Here is a 23,344-nt window from a genome sequence, read left to right as displayed (position 1 = left end):
ACAATTTTCCAGAATATATTAGTATAACTAGTTCTAAGATGAGCTGAGAAAAATATTAGATTTACAAAGATGTGTTTTTTCTTTTTTTCTTTACTGGTTTCCTTCTGAAAACACTTTTGGGGGTAGTAAAAAACTCAAAAAGTTCCATACAGCACTTTTCTAGATTGGAAACGAAACACAAATATTGCATCTACCTTAAAAGTATTATTTTATTTTATTTTTTTAAATTTCCTCTTAGTGGTTTTCTATAAAATAGAGAATAACTGGGAAAAACGATAAATAAGTAAATATATATATAAGTATACAAGTTTAATATGATAACTTGTTTTTAAACAAAATTTTGACCGTTTTTTGGCGTACGGAGTTCTACACCGAATTGTTTTTCGAATAATTTATCATTGCTTTCAAATATGAACACGTCATATATACGTCATCTACCCTTTTACCCATTTAGACCAAGCTAACTGCAGTACAGTTATTTTTTTATAATACATTATTGTAGCCTATTATAGATACTTATCTAATATTATTAGATATTATTTTTTATTCAAAAACATGCATTTTTTATTTTTTTTTGTTAAATTACATATAACTTAATGATTTTAGATTTTGAGCAGCGTGAATAATGTATTAACTGTACAATGTTTTTTTCTACCTATTAACACCCTTTTAACTTATAAAAATGCTTTAATTTCATCTATAGGAATGGTTCTAGTAGAAAATTGAATTTTATTGGTAATTTTAAAGATTAAAAGTAAAAATCCAAGTATTTTTTTTTTTTTTTAATAATCAAGAGTAACAAAAAAACAAATTAAGGAAAAATGAGAATTTTTATGAAATTTTAAGTTAATACTCTGAAGAAACGACATGTTTTAACGATTCATTTTACTATAATTTGAAAACATTAAACATGCGAGTTTATAATTTTTATATATAATATAATGTATTTTACTATATCCAATTTAGATTAAATAGGCTAGGTATTTATATTGGTTAATTTTTATTTATTACCTATTTATACCATGGATCTATCTACACTGTTTCATGTAAAGTGATATTGACTCAAAAGATAATTACAATTATTTCATATAGTAAAAATATATTTAGACATAAATATATAATAAAAAATTTAAATAAATCCATTTTTTTCGGAACAATTAAATCAACACTTCGTAATGATAATAATACAATACTACTTCAATATCAAAATCACATCATTGAGTATACTTAGTGGTATACTGGTATAGGCAAACCGTCACCTCTGCCCAAAATCTTATTTCGTATACAATGCTGTATCATTGAATTGGAATTCAACTCATCCATTATAAAGACCAATCTAACACCTACTGTAGGTACAACACAGTGATATTTACTTTACCACATTTTGATTTTTCAATACTTAAAAAAAAACTATAAATTATAAAATTTATTTTTCTTCATATAATATATTTTATTATATTAAATATCAAAAAAATGTTTTGAATTTTATTGTACTAAAAAGTTTATATTTTCCAAATTATTAATTGATTTTTTTATATTTTTTTTTTTTATAACAAAGTGCGTATTACGCATTTTCATTAATAAAATTAAATTTATTTTGACAATAGAAAGTATATTAAACTTCTGAAATATATTAGTTTGTATTCAGTATAAATTATTTCTTTTGGTTACTACATTGCTAAAGAAAATTTAATGTATAAACATTCAAAATATAAGTAAACTACAATTAAACACAAATACCAATAGAATGGAGTAAATATCGATTGTCAATTTACACAGTATTAAATATGTTAATAATTTAATAAATTGAAAATGCGCATTTAGTATGAATACCTATATGTATATTATAATGCAAAGAGATTATTTGAACGGTGAAAATTTAATATATTGTATCTCAAAATCCATTAATTTTTTTTGAACATTTTTTTCTGTAAAATTTTTTATAATTAAGTCATATTATTCATTGTTTATTTATTTATTTATTTTTTTTTTTTATTTATAGGATGGAGTGATTGGAGTGATTGGTCGGCATGTAACGTATCATGTGACACTGGCTTGCAGTATCGGTTTCGACGTTGTCTGAAGTGCGGGCAAGGGCATAACAAAGAAATGCGAAAGTGCAACGACTTTTCATGTGACGGTAAATATTATTGCTATAATTTCAAATTAGTTTGAAAATCACTTCAAAAATTATAATTTTATTGCCATACTTAAATCTTTTAATTATTTTCGTACATTTAACGTTCATACAGGGGTTACGGAACTAGTTGCGCCGGGTGACCACGTTCGTACCATCGGTGGTAAGCTAAACGGTAGCGAAAATGGGTTTAGTCTTCTTAACACAGTCGGCTTCTCGAACTCGTTTTCACTGCTGATCACGCTGAGAGTACAACCAAAAGTAAGTGATAATATTTATCATATTTAATTACTAACATGTATAATAACGTACTAATATCCAATACGTTCACTCCTCCTACTCTCCTGAAAAAACCTCTCATACAGACTCAGACATAAATGGTGTAGAGATATATTAAATTTAATTAAGCATAAGAAGTACTACCAACAGGTTTCTTTCTCAACACGCTGTTCACATAATTTTTTTTTCAATATTTTAAAGTTTAGATAGGTACTTTATTTGCTTATTGAAATAGTTGTGTACAGATAGTAAATTTTCTTCTTATAAAAAAAATAAATGGAATATTATATTAAATAGGTATATACTATATCATAAAACATATATTCAAAACATATTTTATGTATTTAGGATATCCTAAGTATGGCTATTAGTTTTATATACTTGCCTATGGATAATATTTTAACACAATATTATTGGACATTGGTACAAATTTCAATGTAAAAAAAAATATTTCATATAATAACGAGAGAGATTGATCTCATAGTACCTATACGGCTATACCTTTTTTATAAACGTGATTAAACATATTAAATTGAACAATTGACAATCGTTTTATCATACTTACACATATGTTAATTCAATTTAATTACGTGAACACTAAAACTTCAAAATATCGACTTCAAATTATGTACTATTTTATCAAATATCTAGAAAAATTGTGTTTCTATGAAAAAATGTATTTTTATTTTTAGCCCAAGACTTAACAATTTAGTTATTTATTCTCTGAATACTGAAGTAACGTCACACTACACCCTCAAGTACCCACAAAGTAAATACTTGTATTATATGTATATGTATATGAATACTAAAATTGTCATAATATACACTAATCGTAATTAATAATGTAAACTACAATCTTATGTTGACAGTAAAGTAGATGTATAATCTGAATTTTATTGTTAATGTTAATTAATATTAAAAGACATTTTTAATATGTTAATTCTATGTAAGGATTTTTAGGTAAATTACTAATAGTTTTTTAAGTCAAAAGTAACAGAATCGTGTATGATTGATTGGCTTAAAGAGATATAGAAATTAAGTACCTGTGTAGTTCAACAACTTTTACTTTAAAATACTATAAATATTTCTGTGACCGTTGAAATGGTTATTTCTCAGAGCTGAGAATATTTTATTTGATGACTAAAAATCCCTTAGCTGATATATCCGTATGGAATATTCAGTGAATAAATCATACACTATTTTAAACCAATATATGTATGTAATACATATTAAATGGTTTTAGTAGATATTAATATATAGTAGATATAAATATTAAAAATAATGTATACATTAAAATATCTACTGAATAATTGGAATAAAGCAATTACAATTTCTTAATACTAAAATAATTTAATAAGTTAGTAGTCTGCAAGTCGATTTCAAAGCACTTTTACAATAATTAAATAATCGATTCAGAATACTTTGTAATATAGCAGGCTAAGCAGAAATGAAGTAAAATCGTCAATTTACAGAAGTGAGAAATTTCAAATCATATTATATTTTCGATATATAAAAATCTTGAACTTTTCGGAAAGCATTATAATATAAATAAATTATTATTTTGATACGCCATCTTGTATTTTAAACACGAATACGTGTATACAAGACTGCAGTTTGTCGTATACACACTGATGTTGACATCAATTATACTGTTCATCAAATTAAGTTTATTTAAAATGTTCGAAGTTGAATAACTGTCACATAAAATATTACCGTATTATTATAATCCTTTTTGCAGTGTACTCATCTTACCGTTATACTTAAATAAAATATGGTTAACGTGTGCTGTGTGCATCATGGATTCGTGACCAATGATATATTACAAAAATAATAATATATCAATCCTCTATTTATGTCGTATTTGGAGAAATTGAAAATTTTACACTTCAATATATCTTTCAGACATTCACTGTGTGTCTGTGTATCGACATTCGACAGTCTTTAAATATTAATTACAATATAATTTTATAATTTTATAAAACCGTCAAAATGTTCAATCACTTATTTAATAATGCATAAAAAAAAAAAATTATATTTCATCAGAAAAATGTAGTTTGTCAAGGATTCTCCTTAAATTGTGTGAAATATCTAAATATTTGAAAACATGACCCTTATAGATACATTTAAACATTTTAAAAATCATAATTTAATTAAATTCATTATTAAAAGAAAACATTGTTGAATCATTAATCCCCCTGTGTATAACCTAAATGGCTAAACGTTTTATTTCCAATTCTTGAGTTAAAACTATAAGTTAAATGAAAATAATAATTATCAGTTCAAAAGTGTAAAGTCGAAATCAACTTAAATATAATCATTTTATTCTCTAACGCTTTGTTACAACACGTTTAATTGGCACATATAGGTACAGTTCAAATTAATCTAATTTTAAATTGGATGAGATAAGTTCTGCCATCTGCTAGATGATTCAGTATGATATATAAATGTATTTTTTCATTTTGAATAGCTTTTTTATACTTACATGTTTTTAATATGTGTACCACAGTAAACAAAATAATTATAAATGTCTAAATTATATTTGATTTTCAAATATCACTGAAAATTCGTCCGTTGGAAATATAAATAAACATTAAATATATAACATATATATTATAAAACCTTAAATTATTGATAGGATAATATCTTAAAATTAATGAAATTAATATTAATGTTATAATTCGCTCATACAACCAAAAGGTTGCTATTCAAACAATATTGCTCCACAGATATTGTTCCTTCTCGCTGATAAAAATTAAAGCAAAAGAAAATAGTTAGGTACATAATCAAAAGTAAAAAAACTTTTCAAAGTTTAAATAAGTAAATAAGTAAATCATTTATGTAGAATAATATAAAAACAGAAATTAAAAATGGTCTTTATTTTCTACCGATAGTTACCAAACGAAAATATAATACCATTAAGATACATAATAAATAAAATATTTTGTTTATTTTTCAAATCTTTATTTAAAATTTTTCAAGACTGTTCTACATAAAATTCAAAAGTTTTATTTAAAAGTAATACAAAATTACAACTTGTGTTACTACATTTATTTTAGTTATTTGTTTTTCGTGTATATTTAAATATTAGTTATAATATTTATATTGTCCAAAATGTCAACAAAATTTCCATTTTAATCAAGAATACGCATTTGTGATGTAAATTTTATTATATATGCGCAAGTTTGACATTTCATTGAGAATATCGATAAAAGAATCCACACTGTACTTAAAAGATAGAGTGTTAAAATAAAAGTGTACACGGGTCTTAGCTATTCTTTAATTATATAATATAACGTTTATAGTCAACGTTTTATATTATACAGAATTTTTTAATTTTTTTTATGTCTTCATCACAAAACAATGATGTATGTATTACAAAAAGGTAATGTAATAATAAGAATTTAGATAGTTTAAAAATATATAATATATTTTGTTATTTTTCGATAATTGTACAATCTAGTAAGAAAAATGTTCTACTAAACTCTAATAAATATCAAGGAGACAGCGTTCCTACAGAGTATTCATGCGGTTATAAAAAATAAAATTCAGGCTACCTATATTGATTTTAAAACAATCAATAAAATAATGATCGGCAGACACCTTTATATAAATTTGCAATTATCACTTAAATTTATTAAGCGCTTCAAATATTCTCTAATCACATAGGTTGATGTAGGACGATTGTATACCCGTTCTAAAAATATTTTGAGACCTAATAAGTGACATTTAACATTCAATAATTTAAAATGAATTGTAATTATTCAATGCAACACATCATTTTGATATTTTTATAATTATATTGAATATATTTTTTTCATAAATTCATTGTACTTATACAGAAATAATTTTTTTTATCCCACATATTTTGTAAATTTTAATTCCATATTTATGTACTTATCTACATATATATCTATATTTTATTTAAAATTATTTTTATTGCATATAAATCCGTTCGCTACTGATAATATATATCCGTTCTATATTATTTATGATTTAAGTATTTTTTTAAGGTATACATAATTAAACATAAATAATGAATTTAACAAAGATTAATTTCAAGTTTCAATAAGTTATAGCGTAGAGAGTGTAAATATTATTTTAAATAAACTGTATTTCATGTAATAAAAATTAATTTCTAATAATAATTAAAAAACACCCGGATCATGATGACAGTTATATAATAATAGTATTTATAAGTTCTTTTCTAAAAATAATTATTAACAAAAATAATATGCTGTCTCCACGCACTAAAACAAATAAAAAATAAATAAGTCTGGTAAACCACTTTTATTTTGCACCCGTTTAAAATAATATAATCGCACAATAATTTCGCGATAACATAATTATTGGTTTTAAAGTTCAATAAAAAAATTTTATGTATAACAAATTTATTTACTTAATCGCCTGTATAAAGCGAGTAAATTAATATTTATACCTACTTTATCATACTTAAATTGAAATAGCAGTTAAATAATTATTAATATTTTTCTTTTAATTTTAAAATTAAGAGAAAAAAAAATTAACTATGTATAAAGCAAATATTTTAAGATACTTAGCAATGCCTTTTAAGAAAATAAATGTAATTTCGTAAAAATAAGCAAAAAAATTATTGGCCCATGGGGGGATCGAACCCACGACCTTCGCGTTATTAGCACGACGCTCTAACCAACTGAGCTAATGGGCCAGATGCTGAGCCTTGTGAATTTATATTATTTAACTATCTTTTGTAATACTTACTAAATATTTTTTTTTTAAACTTTAATTAAAAATATCAGTATAATGTATATACTATACTATTAATTACCAGAAACCTAATACTTAGCTATAATAAAGTAGAAGATAGGTTAGATACACGATACACGGTACCTACACACTCTTTATTATATTATTTATAATAATATGCAGAGAGTATTATGTATCTTCACTTGTAAACTACCTATACATAGGTACCTACTAACTACAGTCTACATTAGGTATTGCAATATTTGTATGTTTTATATTACCTATACTACATGTCTGTATAGGTAAGTAGATATTATTATATTTGTTTATCATTAACACTTGTGTAAATGTGTAATGTGTGCATACACTGAGCATAAAAGATTTTGAAAGAAAAATTTATATTATTATTATATAGATAGTGTTTACATTTCAAAATAGTATTAGTATTTTTCTAAAAATGATAAAAGGAAATTGAGTTTTTGGATTTTTTGTATTAATTTCCCTAATCTACAGATTGCCAATTTATTTTATTTTTTTATTTTATGAAATGCCTAGTTAGGTATTATACAAAATATTCAGAAAATGTAGGTACCTACCTATGTAAAAAAAAAAAAAATTATACACTAGGTAGGTACCTACTTTAAAAATCACTAGGTACCTACCTATTATATACAATTTCATACAGATAATATAATATATATAAACATTATAAACTTATATAGGTATACAATTTTTTGACAAGTTTGTTTATTCAGAAAAGTCCAAAACAGTAATTATATACTTAGTTTAATAATATAATATAAATAGCCTAGTTAACAAAATTCCAGACAATGATGATTGCTGGTGAGTATTTATTGCGTCTTTTTCGTCACGGCAGCTGTGTTGCTAAACGTGATCAGGAATAGGTACCTATATTATGTAGGTGGGTATGTAAGTATATAGACGTTGGGCAAATAGTTGTTTTCCTCTTTATTTTCACCTCGAGCGACCAATCGATCGATAGTGACGATACGATGATACATAACGCACATTTCGGTTGAGTAGTCAGCAATTTTATGCTGTAGGTACCTATCGGTATTAATGTATAACAAGTGAACATATATCCAAGTCCTCGTGATTATTACCGTGAAACAGACTGACTAATAATTAAAATTAAAAATCATTAGGTATATTTATTAAAGTATTAATCAATTTTAATGTGTAAATACTGAAAAAAAAAATGTTAAAATATGAAATTAATTTAATTTAAAAAAATAAAAAACATAATAACTTAACCTAATACAGTTATACTTATAATTAAATATCAGTAGAAGTACCTCTAATAGGGCTTATATTTTCAGGAAAATTCAATATAAAACTCATATTTTTAACATAAATTCTTATTGTTTATAAAATGTATAATTATAAACCTAACCTAACCTTGTATTTTTTCTAAGTAAAAAAAACAAAACAAAATATTAAAAATAATATTAATAATAGTATTATACCTATTAATTTTTGTTATAATAAGCATAACTAATTAAATAATATAATATGATCAGTTATTATATCTAAATTATTTTTATATTTTTTATACTCAATACAAAAATCAATTCTTATCGATTTCTATATAAGTACCATAAAAGAAAATGTTCATTTTATGAAAAAAATTTATGAGTTTAGTAAATTCCTATTGCAGGAATGTTATTACATGGCTATCATGGATATTTTTATTTTGCACGAGTGCTTTATGTTATTATATTTGTATTTAGTTTTTGATTAGTAATGGAGTCTTATTAAATCTGGTTATAAAAACTAGTCGTTAGTTTTAATTTTATAACAATACATTTTGATGTAAATGTTCAATAAACTCTAATAATGAAGTTAATAAAAATACATAGTGTGACAAATACATTACAATATTATGCATTTTGTTAAGAAACAAATATTTTAATTCGTGTGCATTTGTTATTTAGTCGAATAGATTTTTTTTTCAATTATTATCTTCATGTTTGAATTATTGAAATGGAATAGGTAATTAATTATTATTCTATAGATTAAAATGCGCATAAAATTTTGTGTTAATAAATTGTAAACAAAAAAATAGTAAAATTCCTATTATTATAAAAATTAAAATGTATAACCTAAATATTTTTACAGTAAATTATTATAATATACAATCATTAATTAAAATAAAACGTTACCTAGGGCCCCAAAAATACTATCATCGCACTGGTTTTGTGCCATAGCTATATTGCATATAATATATAGATAGGTAGGTACTTACTAATAATTTTGAAACGATTGTTGCAGTAAATTTAATAATACGAAGTACCGTAAATATTGGTTTTTGAAAAGTTTATTTATTTATTTAAAATGAAACAAAGCATGTACCGTGTTTATTGTTTTGTGGGAATTTTTCTTTTACTTATATATATATATATAGCAGGTATTAGCCATAGCTAATTAAATAATGTTTATGCAATATAAGTTTTAATAATTGTACATCGGATTGGCAGTGAAAACTTATTATTATTTTATTTTTTATAAATTAAATATCAACTAGTATTTTGAATCCATGTATAGACCATAATATAATATTAAAGTCCTTTAAATATAATCTAAAGAAAATTGCTTTTTTTTAAAACCTATAAAAATGTTTACTTAAGGGCTTAAAATCATTTTCTATAAAAAATCCAGTAATAATAGCATACAAATAAGTTTAGACTTTATTTATACTTTAATTTTTGTTGATATATTTTCATAATTTTTCATCTATTTAGAAATAATAATTGATTATTTATTGGAAATAAACGTGTTTGATGTATATAGATACAATTAAACATAATTATGGATATATAATATTTTAAATATCGTCATGGACGCGATTTCCTAATTAAAACGCGCTTACGTTTAATTTTGAACTGTAGGTACTTATGTTTTATGATGAAAAGTCGCAGTGCATATTAACAATTAAGAAAAGACATCGTGTACGTGACTTTTGACCGTCATCAGTTTGTCCTTTTCAAATCTCTATTTAATATTGTGTCCACAAGCAGAAATCCATTGAAGAAGTTAGTTAGATTACAATTGTTCACATGAACCCAAGTTACGGAGGGCATTGTCCCCTACACCCCCATATAGGTAAATAATTTTAATTCAATATTCAAATAATTGTATTGCACCAAATATTTAAAATTAAATTATTCATCATTTATTTAAAATAATACATTTAATAGTTAATCATTTATTACATTTAATAATAATATACTTAGTAACATATTCATAGTAAGCGCATTAGATAATTTATTTTTTACTATTAAATTAATTTTACAATCTATACCTAGTTACCTAGTGATACAAAAAGTAAATGCAAAACAGGATTATATGCCAAAAAGGTCGTAATAAAAATTATACATTCAAAGAGAAAAAGGCTAAAAAGTTTACAATAACTTAGCTCAAGATATTTAGAATTTATAGTATCTGGAATTTGGGTGCTATAAGTAAAGACGTCACGGCAGTAACCTGTGAGTAAATGTCATATATGTAATATTTTGAATAGTTAATTTCAAGTCTTCAGTATTTTTAGCAATCTTTTATGAAAGTGAGGTGAGATTGAAAATTTGTATTGCTATGGAAGGATTGAAGTGAATAGATAACCTAACCTAGCTACCTCAGCATGTAATAAAGATGTATACAGTAAATTTCTTGAGGAAGTATTTCTTAATGTAAAATACGATTTTATTTGGTGTGAATTGATTGACAGGATCAGAAGATGACCGTTTATTATAATAGTATTGACATGAGAGATCATGTTAGGTTGGTACTTAGCTTTAGCTATACGTTTTTCTTAAATAATATAGCGCATATATCCTAACCTAATCTAACTTAATCGTAGAAGAACAAGCAGCAGTCTGATAGAGTTTTGTAAGATTATTTACATTAAAACTAATATAATCAGTTTTAGATTCTGAACAGAGTGATGAATGTATTGATTTTACAATGATGTGTGTTTTTTTTTTTTTTTGTCTGTATACAGCATAAGTAGTCGAAATAATGCTTCAATTTCAAACTCCGGGGGTGGTTTCCGATGGCAAGTGAATATCCTTGGTGCATTATAGAGGTAAAATGTAAACATTTTTTAACAGTTTTCAAAAAAATCGAGGAAAGCAAAAAAAAAAAAAATGACGGAAAAACGGGAATTTATACGCAAAACCAGTTTTCAACCAAATCGATTTTTTTATATGGTTGTAATTCAAAAACTAATCACTGTAAATACTTGAAATTTTCACTAAATATTTATGTTAGTGTTATCTATTTACAGTTTAATTTTGACTTTTTTTGAGTTATTTATAGACCACTGAAATTATAAATTTTTATGAGAATAAAGTGTCGATAAAAAAATGTTGGAAGACCAAAAAAATGTTGAAAATATAATACAAGGTTCCTTATGAGTTGTTATTATTGTAACTAAAAAAAATTAAAAATCGTTAGTCACAATTTTTTTTTATAAACGTTTATAGTTCAAATATTTACGAAATCTATCGAAAACGCGAAAATTTGTAAGTAATTTTGAAGTTGAAAAATCATAAAATTTTTTGTGTTTATAACTAAGGATTAAAAATACTACACTATGTTTTCCCTAAGTTTTTTCTTCAAGTTACTATAGTAAAAACTCGAAGCATCATTATAGGAAAAATTTTAAGTGCGTTTGAATTTTAAATTTTTACGAAATAGCTTAACGATAACGATTTATCCTCAAACTATTTTAAATATTTGTTAATATTCAAAAAGTATAAGTCGTAGATACTTGAAAATTTTACCAGTTATTTAGATTGGAATTTTATTTACATGATTTAATTTTCAAAATATTTTGACTTTTTTTGAGCTATTTATAGATAACTGAAATTTTCAATTTTTCTGAAAATTTTTTTTTGAAGTGTCGATAAAAATTTTTTAGCTCAATCAAAATACTTGAAAATTTAATACAAAGTTCCTCATAAGTTATTCTTATAGTGATCAAAAAACTTTAAGAATAAATAGGCACAATTTTTTTTTATTAGCATTTGAAGTTCAATATATATATATATAATAATAATAATAATCCTACAGTAAAATAATAAAATGTATATACTTATATGTATTATACGAGATGATTATTGTGGTTACGAAATGTTTTCATAGATATTGTCTAATATCTATGAATGTTTTACTACAGGCGGAGTTTGGAAGAATATTTTCCTTTTAACATTACTAGCGCTGTTATCCTAGACTGACAAATCATTTTCGTTCAGAATCGTTTTTCGTATATAATGATACCTATCATTGCATTCAAATTTAATTTAACCTAGTCCGAGGTTCACCCCACCCCCTAATGTACAGAAGAACGGTACCCACTTGCCCGCTTTTTTTTAAGTTTAAATTTTAAAATTTAAATAGATATTATTTTCAAACATAGATATTTTATCAAAATTTGTGATTTCTTTATTGAGTAAAGAAATGAGAGGGTTATTAAATGATTTAAACTCCTCAAGAAAATTTGTAATTTTATTGCTTAGGCCCTGTCTTAGAATAGGGACTGAATAATCATGCTAACCAGATTGACCAGAAGTGGTTTATTTTATACACAATGTATATTTGGAGATAGTGGCATATTTACACGGGAAACCCATGGATTGCTGAACAAAATACGCTATAATACGATAACGTGACATGTTACTTATGAATGACGCAATAACTAATAGATAAACACACTCAATTAACGTAAGCAAAGAAAAAAAATCTACATTTTGTAAGGTACGGAAGGAGCTTACTTACAGTTTCAATTTAAATTCTATAATTTAGATTGAGTTTGACATTAGCAATTTAAAGTATTATTTTTACCTAATCGGTTGTGAAGAATGGGACGATGACGAAATTTTAACAGAGTAAAATAAAGACGTACCTATATGTCGTACACAAAGCGAAAATACACTGAAAACTATAAATAAGTTGTAAACACTGTATATTTTATTTTAAAACTATCATTCTTGAAAGTTTTGAATATTAATTTAAAATACATAATTTACTGTCAATAATTTTTATTAAATCTTTTTCCATGTGTAAAATAGACATTTTATTTGATTTGTAAAACGTCCATGGTGCATAGGTTTCATTCGCGTCTTTATTCTTCGTATAGCTGTAAATAATCGCTCATATATTGCTTAGTTAATCGCAGGGCCGTAACTACGGAAGACGTGGGGGGATTCAAACGCCCCCATTGATTTTCATTTAATTATTCAGTTAATATATTTTGAATGACCTTTTTTTGCTATACCATCCCTGATATATACCTAAGCCTAAACTTTTCCATTCAAAAATTTTAGCTATGTCATTGGTTAACTGATAGAGTAAGTGCTACTTATAGCATTTTATATAAATTAGGTAAAATTGTTTTTTATTATATTTTTTAAATTTTTAGTATTTTTTATCGATTTTACGAGTATCTGTCTAATTTCTAACATCAATCATTTTTGATTCAATATAATTATATCTGTCAATATCAGATAAATCCCAAAATATAAAATTATAAAAATATTATTTTTGTAATTAAATTACTATTCAATATGTATACACTATTTATATAAATAACATCAACAAATTTGCAATATAAAAATGTTGTATTTGCTACAATTTTTTTTTTTAAATATTCATACAAATTAAATTAAAACATTTTTATACTTTTGGAATAATTTTATAGTAGCTTGGTAGTCTTTCGGGGGTGAGGGAGTAAGCCTGCAGCCCTCTACGATTTCCGTTAATCATTGTGTCGGCAATTATTTCAAAAATATGAGCGTGTGTACGGAATAAATTAATCGAAAACGCCAAACATTTCAGTTAATCAATTATAATATACCATTATGTTTTATTCCATGCAGCTCTTTTGTTTTCGTTCACTTTAAATTTCATAATTTATAATTATTTCGCGTTCGAAAATTCAATTATGCATGTACATGTCATGTATGTGTATATAATATATATAAACTTATATCTGTATATATAAATATATTTTGTCTTACCGACAACTGATTGCAATATTATATACATGACTGCTTTACATGAGCCAAATACAATGGTTTTGTTCATAAAAAGAAATATAAATTGTTATAAACTGTTTTGAATAGACCATAATAATTAACATTGTGAGTCATAATAAATGATATCTAATTTTTATTTTTTTTGTTGAAACACTTGATAATAACTGTTATTAGTAGATGGAATCATTTTTAAAATTGTTCATTTATTTGTTTGATAAAAATTGTTTATTCCATGTATATATATATACACACACACACATATATTAATTGATTCACCAGTCTAGGACACCCTAATTTTTCCTTTATGTTTTTCATATTTTTATTTTTTGGATTTTTAGGTATGTTTACATTTTTTATGCTTAAATAAGTGCTTTACTGTACTTAGATTTTGTAAGCCATAGAGTAACAAGTGAACCATTATTTTTATTGTATATTTAAAAAAAAATGATTTATTAGTTTGATTTATATAGTTCTAATTAAAGTAATTTAATAAATAAAATAAAAATCCATGACTATATGTTTAAAAAATATAGTGCTAAAATGATTGGATAATTATAGATATTAATAGTATTATATATGGACCAATATATTTTGAAATTTGTAAAAAAAAATGCTTGAATGTAATAAAACATATTAAATTAAATATTCCATTTCATTCTGTTTTGTATTTAATGTTAAAGTTAAAAGTAATAATTTAAAAAAAAAAATATATATATATACATTTATATACAGTAATCTTGTAATTAAAAAATATTATCTTTAATTTGTAAGGTTTAACTACTAGTATGACTTAAATTTAAATATTAACCTTAAAAATGAATCTATTAATTTACAAGTAAATATAGCTATTAATAAATATGATATATATATATATACAAATATAATATTATGAAGTTGATATATTATTTTATAATTTATTATTATAGGTAATTTGATTATGAATCATTTATGTTAAAATTTACATTTAAATCAAAATTTGAACAAGTATTTTAAATTATAAATCGTTTATTTAAGATATTTAAAATAGTCTTAACATTTAAAAACTTAATATACACTATGTACCAGGTAGTAGGTAGTTATTTAAATTAGTACTCACCGTTACACAGATCATCATGTTCTTATCTGAAACAAGATTAAGGACCGTATAATTAAGGGCATAGTCGTTTTCGAACAAGAACGTACCCTTCACTGAAAACAAAATTTTATAAAATATATGTAAACAAATAAAATAACTGATACATATTTGTATAATTAGGGCAATTATTTTATTTTTTTACATAAGTATATTATATAAAATTTTGTTTTGGTCGAAAAGGGAATCGATTTTTTTTTTATTTAGTCGAAAAGTGAATCGGCCAAAAAGAGAAGGGTACGTTTTTAGTCGAAAACGGTCTCGCCCGTAATTAAAGTAAATGTATTATGAAGCTATTATGATTTGTTAATTTATTTTTTTATTTTTTTATAAATCATAATATTATAATAGTGAGTAGATAAATATATCCAAACATGTGATACTTAATATTATACATCTATAACAAATAATACAATATTTTTATATATTTGATTAAATAATTTGAATTACTTTTGAAGAGTATAAATTATAAGTCAATAAACTAATTTTAAACTTAATGTAAATCACGTAATATTTTTTTATATAAACCAATAATAAATGACTCTCGATCTGTTTACAATAATTGTTTATTTTGATAAAGGAAAACCAACACATTCACCGTCTTGGACGGCATACAACTTCTCTTGGCCTAACTATGTTTCCAGCGGTTGAGAAACACTGTTCAAAACTAACTGAATTTGCTGGTATGCCTAAATACTTTACAGCTAAGAACAACTTTAAATGAATACTTTGATGCACTCGTCTTTCATCATTCTAAAATGAAACCTTATTTGTAGTTCTGCCATGTAATTTTGAAATTGAACTGTAGAGTCAAATGTATTACAAGTTGTCTTTATTACTGTATATACATTTAAGTGCACTATAGTTGTATTTTGTTTCAGATGTTCGTATTTGCATATTACTATTATTTTCTCTAATATCATTTAATAAACACTTAACTTATGTTTGAATTTCCTCTCTTGCATCTGCTTTCTTTTGTTTTAATTCTTTGTATCTTGTGTTGAGAAAAGATGCAATTTTATTCGTCTAGCAGACACGGCACTGGAAAAATTCCACTGTAACTTAAAACGATCTTTTAATTCTCGTATTACAGAACATTTAAAATGTTCAGCTATTTCATCATAATTTAACTAACGTCGTAAATACTTTTCTATAACAACGTTAAGAAGAGGCCTAACATTGAAATAGAACAATATTTTTCTCTACAAAATACAGTCGTAATTATTTGTAGAGAATTTAGTAATTTAATTATAGTTTCTATAGCTGTCCATTACTTTTCCATCATTTCAAATGTTGTATTATTGCTATTGCAGTAATTGTACAATCAAACATTTGATACTTGGCACCTATTTTTATAAATTCGATCATGCATACAAAGTTTCATCTCGTTTTACAGCTTTGAATTAAATATTTCATTCGTAAACCAAGTGGTTCCTGCATAGATTTTATACTCTAAGTAACCAAATTTTAGTTTAAAAAATGAATTCATAATAGTTCTACACTTTTATGTTGTTTTCAAAGAGGTGGCTCATAAAATATTGAAAATGATGAATAATCAGTATTTAAACTATTTGAAGATGTCAATGAACTTCATGGTATACCAAAAGTCATATTAAACTCTTTAACTTCAAGATCATAATCATCACTAAGAAAAAAAATTAATTATAACAATAATTAAAATTATTTGACTTAATTATAGTAAAAGTACTTTAGTAGATTGATATACATGAACATAATGTAGTATAACAATCATGATTAGAGTTAGTGTATATTTATTACAAACTTATTACAATATTTTGAACGGTCATATGGTTTTAAATAATTAAACATAAATGTATATTTTAAAATTGTAATAGTCTAAATGGCAAAAACTAGTCATAATATTATTGTTGTCATGCAATATAAATATCTTATGAGGTAAATAAGTTATTCGTACCATCAGTGTTCGGCAAAAAATTTTGTGTTAGTCGCCTTGCTTAGGTCGCGACAATAGGAGTTTTTATATTTATGCGTCATAAACGGAAAGGGATTTGAACTGAAATGTATATGCATGTGTTATTTTAATAAATGAATATTATTAGTATTTCCATTTTCCAACTTTCATTTCCTGATTGAAAATAATTAAAATGTATACCTTATTTGATTTTAAGTAGTTCTACTGACGTTATGTATTATTTTAAAATGTCTGCCTAATTTTTCTGTTAATCCATCAAAAAAACACAATTCATTATTTGAATAATCATCACATAAATAATAAAAAGCTTTATCACCTCAGTGTTTATCACATTGTTATACTAATCTTTTTGACCGATGACTTATTTTCTAAACCAAAATAATAAAATACAGTGCTTCGCGAACTAACAGTGAACACAAATGTCACCAGCACACAGTACAAAATAGTCTTAAAATAGACAAAATATTTTTACAAGCTATCAAGTCAGTAAAATTGTCAATGAGATAATTTTTAAGTTATTTGCTTAAAACCAATTTGGTAATAACCATATGCATAATATTACAAATAACGATGACGTAGATTTATAATAGATTACATAATTAAGCACCTAAATCATATTTCAAAACTCTTTAGATATCACATTTTTGAGTAATAAAAGATATAAGATTTTGAAATTATTATATTATATTATATTATATTATGTTTATTTTTATAAAAATAAATTTGTTATTTAAATCAATTACGTGGGTATTGAGTATTCGGGTATTTACAAGATGGATAATAAATACACGGGTAATTTGTGTTAAATACAAATTTATCGGTTAAAAATATAACCGTGTATTAAAAACACGGATTTCACTACATTTTTAATGAATGTACCTGGGTAGGTCATGTGTATACGTGTGCTTTAATCACGTATGACCACAACCCATAAAAATGTCAATAGATTTTTCTGTTCGAGAAAGCCGCTTTCAGTCATCTTAATTTTAGATTTTAATTTGTAGGTGGACTTTGGTACTGTTTTTCGTTTGTCTTCATCTGCAGAACCATTGAAAGTCATAACACTTGAAGTCAGTGGTCCAGATCTATTACGTGTTTCTGTAAACACGAGGCAGTCGAATAGGTCAGTGTTGATCGCTGCAGTTTTAGCCGATGGGATTACTCATCAGCTAGGGTTGGGGTAAGTTTAAAACATATTTTTATTTCCATACTTTATTTAAAAGTCATTATGAATTTAATTTTAATTTATGATAATTTAATTGTAAATAAAAATAAATTGATATATATTATTTTCATAGTATTATAAGGTACTACAATTTATAATTGTATGGTTCAATATAAATAACTTTCATAAATGTACAATACGTCGTTATTTCATAATAGCATTATGATTTATAACTATTAAATTCAAACTTATTATTACATAGCTGATACAATTAAATTTTGTACATAATATATTTAACTATAAATAATATTAAATACGTTATTTAACGTTAAAAACATTATTAGATGTATCATAGTTATTTTAATACAGAAGAAACATGATAAAGTTTATAGACTAATGTTGAATGCAGAAAACGATAGAGGTTTTAAGAAAGAATTGACTAAGCACATTGAGTATAAGTAGTATAACTAAGGAAACCTTTTTGTTCTTGTTCAAAAACATTTATTTATTTTTTTTTTTTTTTAATTACATTCATACCATTGATTATAGAATAGACTATTTCGTAATCTATAATTCACAATAGTTAATTTTATATTTATCATTATTACTAAAGAAAAATACTTAATAAGTATTAATTGCGTGCTATATAAAATAATATCATATTATTTATAGATTTCAAGAAGATGAAATCATAGCGTATTTGGACTGCAGATGGGTTACGACTGAAACGCTTATGCAAAATTCATATGCCTCGTCTCCAGAATATTATGACATGGACGTCTTCGAGGAATCGTTAACGGTATGTTTTATATTTTATAAATATTATATTATATCATTATAATAATATTTTTTTACTTTATTTATTTTTTTTTTTTTTTATTGATCATATTTTAAAAGCCCGGAAATTAAGGTCATTAGCTGTGGATAGGAACAGAAGGTTTTTTTTGTGTAAGGCTTGGTTAGTAGGGTTGGAACACACGTGTGTATGAGTGTGCGCCATGGATTCGTCACTAAGACTCGGGTGATCACCCATCCGAGAATTAGCGACGACGGCCGATGTTTGACCTCAGAACACATTTGTGACCGAGGCCAACCACCGCAACACACCAGACCACTTCCTTACTATATATTTATTTTTATAATTCATTGCATAAAAACTGTTAGGATTGTTTGTTTTCATGAAAAAATTTATTTTTTTTAATAGAATATTTTTTTCTTTTTTTTTATAATCTGTATTAAATAAAAGGATCATTAAATTTGATGAGTAGAAAATAAATGATGTTAGGATGAAATGAATAATGAAAATGAGTATTGATATTACATTTATTATATTCATATATACATAAATATTAATTACATTATTGTAAAATATGATTATGTCTTTATGTCTATCGAACCATTACAAAGTTTTTTTATGTCTCGTTGTATTTTTGTATTTATTTTTTAAAAGCTTAGTTAAAATTTGATTCATAAGGATTTATAAAATACAATTACTTTTTAAATTCTAATAGGTTATATAACACTAAATAAAATGTGTATTTAATATGTTAGTTCAAACAGTTTATATTAATAAATGAGCTACATTTGCTAATCAAATACTTTAATCTTAAGTTTAAATTAGTATTTAAATTTTAATTAATTGGCATACTTTGTATAGTAAGATAGATTTCAAAAATATCTTTAAGACTGAAATGAAGTAACTTATAACTATAGACACGTTAAATATTAGTTTTAATAACTTTTAAAATTTAAACTTAAAAATACATAACTTTTGTAATCATATTTTGTATAGTAAGAGGCGCTTTATTTTTGTATTACTTGTCTTTTATATAATTCAATAATTTCAAAAATCAATCATTGATTAAAACATTTTTTTAAAGTATTAAATTTAATTGAACAAAGCCAAATTTAACTAACAATAGAATAATTATTATCTTAAAGCGTGAAAATTTTAAAATTTTATTCTGAAAATAACTATTTAGAATAATAAGATCGCATTTATTTTAACTACTAATAACATCGTTGTTTTCAGTTACCTACATGTATAGTATTTTCAGTCGGTAATTCACTTCTATCATAATTTGATCTGTTTTTACGAACCTAACTTTTAACAATATATAAATTAACTAATGGTTACGACAGTGACAGTGGCTTATTGAAAAAGTTTAAATATTAATCAATAATAATAAATACGTTTTTTGGTCTATTCTTCTGGCATCATACATAATGAAATTTAAAAAATATTCACACTAATTTAGGAGTATATAATGAATTTTCAATTTTTTTTTTTATTGATTTATGTTTATAATATTTTTGTTTTTCGATCAAAAAATAGATATTCTAAAGAAAAGTTCCAATTACTTTATACATACATATATAATATATATATATATATATATTAGGTTCGTTTTCTTCACTAAGAATTGTTATTTTTTGTGTGATGATTTACCAATTAATTCAAATTAAAAATATTAATATAGTCACTAAAATAGTTACCTATAATTTACTCAATAACAACGTACTTACTATACACCACGTCGAGTACTCTGGTTAATTTTTTATTAATACATTTTAATTGTAAAATTGTTTGCACGACACCAATGATAAGAAATTAAAAACACACTACGTACACTGTTCCATTTTATATCATGACACTATATTTCGGTCATAAAACAATGCATATTAACTTGATTAGTTTCAGTTCTAAATTTAAAATATAATTTGTCAATTACACAATTACATAATAAATTAATCAAACAATACTTAAACAATATATTAATATTATCATATATTACAACTTGAAGTTCTTAACAAAAAAAAAAAAAAAAAAAATGGTGTGAAAATATATAATCTATGCGTAATACTTTTACTAGTTGTTGTAACTTAGAATATTGGAATTTTTTAGAAGGTACAAAAATGTAGTTATTTTTATGGTTAGTACATTTAATTAGAAATTTTAATTTTTAATTATAAGGTACTAAAATATTATACATATTTTTTTAAGTGATTTCATATTTGCCTAACTGAGTACAATATGATATATATATTTATATTACTGTAGAGTCTAGAGGCAAGTACTTCTTTGGTTACATTATTTGATCTTTAATAATATTCTGAGCAAATTATATTAAATAGTGACAAATAATGCACATTTTTTAAATTATTTAATAATTTCGATTACTATAACTCTTAATATTTACATATAAATAAAATTTCTTTTTTAAAATTGTTCTTGTTCTATAGGTTTACAGTTATTGAAAATTCAGTATTTTTAATATGTTTCTCAAACTTAGTTCTTTGAAACTAATATAAGTATATTTTTCATACTTTCGTATTAGTCATATTTATTATTTTGTGTGTGTGTGTGTGTGTGATAACATCTTACGTTTAATTATTGGTGAATACATTTCTGAAAATAGTTTTACTAATTCAATGTTTTTTATTAATTAGTTGATTGAAAGTCATCTGGCAAAACTTTAATAAATTGATTAACTTCTTTTAGATAATTACCAGGTGTCTTATTTGAATGATTTTTAATCATATTCATCTTACGTTATTTAGCCATCAAAAACTTAAGCTTGTTTGATTTAGTTTACTTTGTATAAATTGTTGTGATATTAAGTGTACTAAAAAAAAAAAAAACATGATTGAAAATTCTTGCTATAAAAGTTCAATTTAAACAGTTTTATTATTATTTTTTTTATTATCTAGATCATTTAATTCATATTAAAACACTGAACTTAACTATAAAATTTTACTCAAAACTATAACTATATCTTAAAATTAGGCCTTATAAATAGTTAAAATAGTTACTCATTTGTATTCGATTTTACAGTATAATTAATACAATAATTGTAATCCATATCAGTATTTTCAATAAATTAAAGCAACATCATGCAATACTCATTTAACTATTACAATAATAAATTACCATATTTAATTTAATAAATAATATTCAAGTATAAAGTTATATTTGATTACTCTATTTGACCAGTAAAATAATAAACCACTCAAAATATTATAAAAGGATACCCTGCAGGCTTAATAAACTAATAGGCCTGTTTAAAAATATAAATATTTGCGTCGTCACGGTTTACATCTATTAATTAACACTATTTTAACAGTAATATTAGTGGAGTTACAGCAAAAAAAGTATACATTTTATCGGGAATTAGTAGTTTAAGGGTTACAATATTTAGCCATTATGTGTATTTACTTCTATATTATCAATTTCAATCAGAATCTTAAAATTCGAATCAATTAATGGTTGTATCAATTTTCCTATGTGTTTTTTAAACGCGCTATTTAAATATAAATAATATTGTGTACGACATTGTAATTTTATGCATGTACGATCAAGGTCTCATATTTTTATTATATTCAAAAGGATCTCTTCTAGATTTGAATGAATAGCATGGAATTTCCGGTTTTGTCTGGTTTACGGTGGTTATAAATAATATTATATTAATTGGATTTCGTCGTTATTGGGGTGTGTTTTGCAGGCGGATTTGGTGCAAATGATCGTCGTGCCGGACCCAACAGCCGTTTCAGACCAATGCACCGTGTTTCGGATAGCCGTGCTGGACACGGAGATTGTCAAAACCAAAATAAGGTCAGTATAATATAATATTATTTTATGAAAATGATAATAATAGAGAATAATCGAAATAAATCCATCGGTATTTATAAATTCATTAAAACTTGCAGAGAAACCGCCCCCATTATAATAGTAATACATATATAACCAGACTTATTTGTTTACTGATCGTATAATTAATATAGTATTAAAAGTGACGTGCAGGAGCGGCAAATGAATCTCAATCAAACAATGCGTATTTTTCACTCGAAAAAAATGTACATCAATTAAATGTATTCTTTACTGCTTCAATATTCGGAATGC

General features: G+C 24.1%; 1 protein-coding gene and 1 non-coding gene across 2 annotated transcripts in view; one reads left to right on the top strand and one right to left on the bottom strand.

The window, feature by feature from the left end:
• Window positions 1-23,344, top strand: part of LOC112598682 — a 147,830-nt gene that overhangs the window by 76,093 nt on the left and 48,393 nt on the right. The window contains exons 3-7 of the mRNA XM_025345218.1: window positions 2,003-2,140; window positions 2,253-2,398; window positions 18,284-18,459; window positions 19,117-19,243; window positions 22,947-23,056. Coding sequence (XP_025201003.1) covers window positions 2,003-2,140; window positions 2,253-2,398; window positions 18,284-18,459; window positions 19,117-19,243; window positions 22,947-23,056 — 697 coding nt within the window. The remainder of the gene's footprint in view (window positions 1-2,002; window positions 2,141-2,252; window positions 2,399-18,283; window positions 18,460-19,116; window positions 19,244-22,946; window positions 23,057-23,344) is intronic.
• On the bottom strand, window positions 7,027-7,100 carry Trnai-aau. Its single transcript has one exon. It is a non-coding gene; the product is annotated as a tRNA-Ile (tRNA).

This window comes from Melanaphis sacchari, unplaced genomic scaffold, assembly GCF_002803265.2.
Source record: "Melanaphis sacchari strain LSU unplaced genomic scaffold, SCAv2.0 Contig4_pilon_pilon, whole genome shotgun sequence".
Taxonomy (NCBI): domain Eukaryota; kingdom Metazoa; phylum Arthropoda; class Insecta; order Hemiptera; family Aphididae; genus Melanaphis; species Melanaphis sacchari.
The sequence above is the reverse complement of the archived record's forward strand: the minus strand, read 5'-3'. Positions and strand labels throughout refer to the sequence as shown.